The sequence below is a fragment of the Cyprinodon variegatus genome, unplaced genomic scaffold (assembly GCF_000732505.1).
Source record: "Cyprinodon variegatus isolate N-32 unplaced genomic scaffold, C_variegatus-1.0 Scaffold515, whole genome shotgun sequence".
In the NCBI taxonomy this organism is placed as follows: domain Eukaryota; kingdom Metazoa; phylum Chordata; class Actinopteri; order Cyprinodontiformes; family Cyprinodontidae; genus Cyprinodon; species Cyprinodon variegatus.
In genome coordinates, this window is record NW_015150968.1 from 352,477 (window position 1) to 359,293 (window position 6,817).

Genomic DNA, 6,817 nt, shown 5'->3' on the forward strand with positions numbered 1-6,817 from the left:
TGAATCCCATTTTAGCTGTTTCTTATTCTATTTGAGAAAAAAAATTATATGCAGCTTTAAAAAAGCAGCTAATTAATTACTGATATTTAGAGCAGAGAAACTGCAGCGTGTTCGATCGAGAAGTCGCTGCATATCCCAGTTCGAAATGCTTTGGCATCTTTAGCCCCTTTCATAAGTAAACTACTGGGACCACAAGAATCTGCTCCTTTCACAGATGCAAACCTGTCCCAGTAAACTATTGGTTCAGCTCTTTTTACACTCAACCTGGAAACCATGGACTGGATCTACCTACCATCACCTGCAGGTGGCAGTAATCTAAACGATACAGCTTTAACTGATCAAGCAAGAAATTATAAGTCTGGCAAACAGGACCTGTGGCTCTTATGTTGTTAGTGGCTTTTTGGGTTGGCAGGCAGGCTTTTAAAAGCAGCACTAAATAACATTTTTACCTCAATACGTCTCCTTCTATGTCCCTGTGATGGGAATGTGTCAATGAGATGATAAAGTGGCCTGTCATATCCCCCTACGGGCTCTGGTTGGAAATCCATGCTTTCTATTCCAATGAAAAACTGGTGTCTGCAGCTCAGATCTTGTTCTCTAGACAAGACGAATAGCTTTACGGCAGCCCATTGTTTGGGCTTGGCTTTGTTGGCAGTACTACCCACCTCCCTGGACATTTGGTCGTTATATGCGTCTTCTATCGGCTTACAGAGTTACAGCTTTGTAGCTGTCAGTGTTTAAAAATGTGCTATTTTAAAATTGTCCAGTAGGGGGAGCACCACAAAAAAATTACTTAGAGCTGCTATGTTATTAAAAAATTTACTTTATGTCCAGTGTATAATCTGTTGTCCCAAAGAGAGGCTAGCTGTTATCAAGTCATATGTAACTGAGTCCCAAACTTCCTGACAACCAGCGTTCTATTTCAGTCTCTAGAACAGCAGGTCTTCTATTTCCAGGTCCGACTAGTTTTGAGCCATCATTAAAAACTTGCCTTCTTACTTGATAAGATATTGCCAGCTCGTTTATCAGCTTTGCTGTTGTTGCGGAGGTTAACATGTTGCTAGAAAATGTGTCACTATGAACGTTTCACATAAATTTATAAATGTGTGCCAGTAATGTAACGGAGCAGTTCTGGTAAATTAGCGGGTATGGTACTAGGTCTTGAAATGGTAAATTTATAGGTCAGTTTTGCTATTATTATTCACACATAACCCTGACCCAGTATAAGTTACCTGTAAATTACTTGGTCAGGTTGTAAGTGGAAAGAGGCTTTTTTGCATTTTAGCACAGTTAGCAAAACAGAAGTCCCTGTTTGTTTTCTCTAAAATATTTAAGCTGGCAGCTGCATTTCCAAAGTCCAGTTCATTTCCATTAGAGGAAACAACAGGATAAGCCACTGCTTGGCTATCACACTGTAACCTTCCTGTTATCTGCTCAAATCTCTCCTCTCATTTTATTTCATTTACTGCCTAAAATGATTCACATTCTTAAGTTTAAAGTGACATATTTATCTATCTTTTTCTTCTAACCGGAAGAAGCAGAAATGTTATGGAGTGGCCCAATCAGCGACAGAATTGGGATCTTACTGTTTCCTAAAGATTAGGGTGATGATAATGTGGCTTTCCAGCCTCGAAGACATTAGTTCATCACCAAAGGCTAACAACAAAGAAGTTTAATTAACTGTATACTTCTTATATTTTTATTAGTTTTATGTCTTTTGTGCTTCTTATGATAAAGAAACTGCTACGCTTGAGTTCTCCCCCAGTAACAACTTCCACACCAAAGAGTGGAATAATTGGCATCACCTCGTAGGGTTGGGGTAAAGTGCATTCGCTGACCTGAAATCTGTCAGGTGTGTCGTTTCTGAATGACCAAATTTCACCGACCTGGTCGAGCAAAGATCGGCTGATGATCGGTGCATATCTAGAAGGAAAGATTCTTAGCTTTTCTGGTGCGTTCTCACCAAACATGACTCCAGCAAATTGTGCACATCATTTGCATCCTGTAGCTTGTCATTTCACCAACAATTAGTGCAGACAAGGCAGAGCTTTCCTCAGCGGGTCAACATATCCTCTAGAGATGCTCCTAGTTCGGGAAGTCCAAGATCTGCAGCTGGATCACAGTCGCTTCCTGCGGTACTTCCCTCTGTCTAGGGTTCAAACCTGTCATCCCACTTTGGGGATGCAATGGGATAAAAGTGGAGTGTGCTCCTTCACCCTACCAAACAGCCACATTCAGTCTCTGATTGGATGACGCGATGTGAATGACAGAAAATTTGGATTTTTTTTTACTTTTGAACTAAATTTTCTCTGTGTTTCTGTTTGCTTGATTTGTCTCAATAACAATTGGTCCTCTGCATTGCTTTGCTCTGTCACGCATTATTCATGTTTGGTGGGAACTCACCACTAGGGGTCAGTTTAGTTCGCCTGTGCCTTGGGCCGGTGTAGGTACCAACTCTGCTCGGGTGGTTAGATCTGCTCCGGGTCCTGCCCTTTCTTATGACATCATCATATAGCAACGCCACTTGGACAAACTGTATTAAACCCGTTTCTTGACAATCACATCTCTTCTTCTCACCATATTATTACCTATATTTGCTATGATTTTAAGTTTCATCGGCGTTCTAAAGTAGCCGAAAGCAGAAAAGAATCATTCTCAGTGTTGAAGGAAAACACTGGCTTCTATGACAGACTCTGTTCTGACACAAAAAGTCTCAGTGCTGCTTCTTATTCTTCTTTTTATTATGATCTGAGAACAGGGAAGGACAAATGGAACATCTCAAAAATGACTTTGTAAAGATTTTAAACAAAGAAAACAAAAGTTATTCTACTTGTAGAAAACGAACAGTTGTTAATGACACAATGTTAAAAGTAGTGTATCTTAATATTCCTAACTGACCGAGCTAAAAGAGGCAAACCTGTTAGCTACTGAGCACAGCTAGGCACAGCTCTACTCAGCTCTCCTCCTTTATATCATGTTCTTGCAGTTACTTTGTTCACCATAAACATATTTTTCCACCTTTGTTATCAACCTGGTAGAACTCTATCAGTCATTAGACACACTAACCCTACAGATGCTCCCAACTCTGCAAACAGATGCTGCATTATGTTATTATCGTTGTCTAGGCAACCACAATGTTTTATGGCATATGGCAACGTTCAGCCAATTATATAGAGTAACGTCACTGGCATGCGAAGGGCCTGAGCGGATCTGACCTCCCGAGCAGTTCTGGTACCTATACCGGCTGTGCGAGGCGTTGGTATGGCAGCTCACTAGCGCCACGCTAGGCTGCCAACATCCTTCACTCCTTCTCTCTGTGATGGAATATAAACCAACCCTCCATACTAGCTGCACTAACGCCTCATTTCACATGGTTCTTCCTCTGTGCAAACCCAACGTGGAAATGAGATATGGCTAAACCTAGAAATGTGAGCAGGAAAACCCACCCTTAAAGAGCAGAGAGATTCATCACATACTGGTCAAAAAAGAAACACTTCATAAACACATGTTAATACACACTTAGGGCACATCAACCGGATAACAATCATGCTCGTTATCTTCCTGCAACTCTTCAGTAGCATCACTGTGGCTTTTTTTTTTCCCACAACCAGGACCCAGGACAATAAAATGGTCTAAAAGACCCGAGTGACAATAATAAGAAATAATATAAAGCAGGAGGGAAAAAAAAAGTGACCAATCCAGTAGAATAATCTGTTCTTCATCAACACATACCTTCAAACATCTTCTGTACATCAATGTGTAAGGAGTTAGAACCTGTACAAACTCGTCTGGTATGGGTGTGTTAGCTGTTAGCAGAGTAATGCTCCATGTTGGATACTATGAACTTTACAGAGTAGGTGTGTTTAAACTTTGTGTCCATATATGGTATCGTCTACCTATTACTGTACATGTCAGGTGTCGCCCAGCTCTGTAGAAATTAAGCACCTAAACGTGGAACGACTGACTTTTCCAAAAACAAGAAACCCTTCTAGAAAATGTGTTTTATTGTCTCTGGGAAGAGGAGATAAGCGTTGGTTCACAAAGGGCTGGTTTCACGGGTCAGAACCCCCCGTTTGGACAGCTGCTCTGGAGACACCACAAATGACAGCTAATAGATGCACCTCAGTCAAACCCATTTTCAGCCCAATCTTTTCTAGAAATGCATTTTCTAATGTTTTTTTTTTCTAGTTCTTTTTTTGCAGAAAAGGTAAAAGTGTTGCATCAATATAATGTTTTTTTCGCAACATCTCTGAATAGTTCCAGCTTTCTTCACGCTGCACAGATTCATTCATTTCAGAACAGCTCCAACTTTGGGCTTTTGCATAATAGTCTTGATTGTTTCACAACACGTCTTAACCTTAAAAACCGAGTCGTCAACGGCTGTCACGACACAGACTAGTGGATCAAACTTGGACTTGTTAGATTGATGAGATTATTTAGCTAATGGTGATACCTGTATAGCCCTTGGGTTTGCTGCTACACGCAGAGCTAATTTTCTAGTATAAGCAGGATATTTCCAAGTGTTATTATTAATTTTTTACAGACTGCATAAGCTGGATTTAAGATTTGCATTAAAAAACAACAACTTTTGACTGGATTAGCTAAAGAATCCCGTTACAGTGCGTGTACGGCAGGGCATGTCGGGGTGTTTGTTTTCCATCTGTGACTGTTGGGTGTATTCTAGGTGACGTATGGCTTTATCTCCACAGAATACTGTTTTTTTATCTTTGGGGCAGGGTTGCATGGGTGTTCATCAGGATGTTTTTGTCACGTTTGTCAAAAGTCAGGATCGTTGTGTCGTGTTTGATGTCTCTGACTATTCACAGCTCTGAAATGCTCATGATGACTGCAGGGTTGAATCCTTCTCTTCACCCCTCAGCCTTGGCCGCGATCTGAGGCGAGGTCACCGCTGTAGAGGGCGGCTGGGTGAGGGCCGACAGTTCAGGTCTTTCTCATGAACTTCCCTCTTCCCTGAACCTCATCCTCCTCGTCTTTCCCGGTTCTTAATGCCCCTTTTGTTCGGGTCCTGTAGCGGGTCACTTCTTGTGGAAGTAGATGGTGTGAGTGAGGCCTGACTCCACCATCGGTATCTGGTCTCTGATGATCTCAACCAACATCTCAGGGAACTCCACTTTCAGGGCCTGTGACTCTCGGAAGGTGTAGAAGCAGAAGTCCAGCAGGTTCCCGACGAGCTGCGCATCAAAAACACAGAACGTCATGAAAACAAACACCTTTCTCACCTTACAACTCCAAGGTTTGGTGTAACTTTAACACAGATGGAGCTTACTGATAATCTGTAAAGAAAATGATGCATATCCTCATGTGCCCCAACAGTGTGTGCCGGTATCTGTTTTGGGGTTTTTTACTCAGCAATTAAAAAACATAATTTCAAAAACTTGGTTTCAAAAGAAAGCTAACATTTGGTAGAGTCCACCAGAAGTGTCAGCAAGACCACAGTTGCGTTGTTTTCAGAGAAAAGAAAGATGGTATGAATAAATGAGAATTTTTTCCCCCCTCAAATGATTTTTTTATGCATTTTACTATAAATAAAATTCTTAGAAATATAATGAAAAAGGTCTTAGAAAGAATAGATCCACTTGTAGACATTACTTGTCCAAACATAATCTAAAGCAAAGTTATAAAGGTTACAATAAAAACATATCTAGGCCTCCTATAGCACAGTTTTACCAAATCTACAAAAGGAGTTTTTTTCTTTTTACTTCAAATATATGAAAAAAAAAACTTTCTTACAGTGTTTCTGAAATTACTTGATTGTTACTTGATTTTCAAACACAAACATCTAATTTTCACCCAGTTTCACTGAAACAGTCAGTCTGTTACTGGAAGCCAACTGTATGCAGATGATACAGTCGTATATCCGCAGGGTAAACTTTGATTTATATTCACACTGTACAAAAATGGCTGACATGTTCGGGTCTTTTTTTAAACTAACCTACCTGTTGAGTTTGCAGGAATCTGCAAGTTAAATGTGGTTCAACAACACAAATACTTCGGGGGCATTACTGATTTAAAACCGTCCTTTAAGTCTCAAAGAAAGACACCGATAGAATAAATTCATGTTGGCAACAATTCAGCAAATACAACATAACCAAACTCATGAAGCAGCAAAATATATACTTTCAGTGCCAAAAAAGTAACCATCAATCTCTCCGTTCCTCAAAATACATAAAACCAGATTAGATTTTGTGATGTCATTCCTACAGTATCTGTACAATATTAAATGGTTTGGCTTTGCCTCCTCTGAAGGATTTTATCCACCTTAAAGGTACATAGTCACATTATTTGACATTTATCTAATGTCTATAAAAGTAACCACTTCTTATGATAATTTAGGGTGTCCTCTTGATGTAGCATTTGTCATTTTTGCCTTTTGAGCTATTTTTATCTGTTCAATTGGTTAGAGAATACAACCTTCCTGTGTATACTGACCATAACAACATCTTTTGACTGGAATTATGTCAATGCACATACGTACAACTGGTCAACAAGCCGACACAATGGAGGCGAGCGAGTGTGGAACTCAAAGAATAGATGGGAAAAAAAGGAAAAGTCGAAGATCAAGTGTAAAAAGGCGCAAGAACTTTGACTCCAAGAGAGATAAAAGTGAAGTTGTGTTAGGAAAATTGTCTTACTAATAGAATACATTAAAACTAGAGCTGAGAATCAGGAAGTGTTCTGATGTTGCCGCGAAGTTTCCAGCTTTTTATTGCCACTACACTGTCAACGGTACAGAGCAACAAAATGAACTCTCTGGACTTAACCCATCCCCTTGGCGAGCAGTGGGCTGCCATTGTGC

The 6,817-nt window shown here is 40.2% G+C and overlaps 1 protein-coding gene across 1 annotated transcript in view; it reads right to left on the reverse strand.

Annotated features, from left to right (window-relative positions):
• Nucleotides 1-1,538: 1,538 nt before the first annotated feature.
• The window catches only part of nr3c2 (nuclear receptor subfamily 3 group C member 2), a 139,064-nt gene continuing 133,785 nt past the window's right edge, over nt 1,539-6,817 (reverse strand). The window contains exon 9 of the mRNA XM_015390848.1: nt 1,539-5,192. Within this exon, the coding sequence (XP_015246334.1) occupies nt 5,037-5,192 (156 nt within the window). The 3' untranslated portion in view covers nt 1,539-5,036. The remainder of the gene's footprint in view (nt 5,193-6,817) is intronic.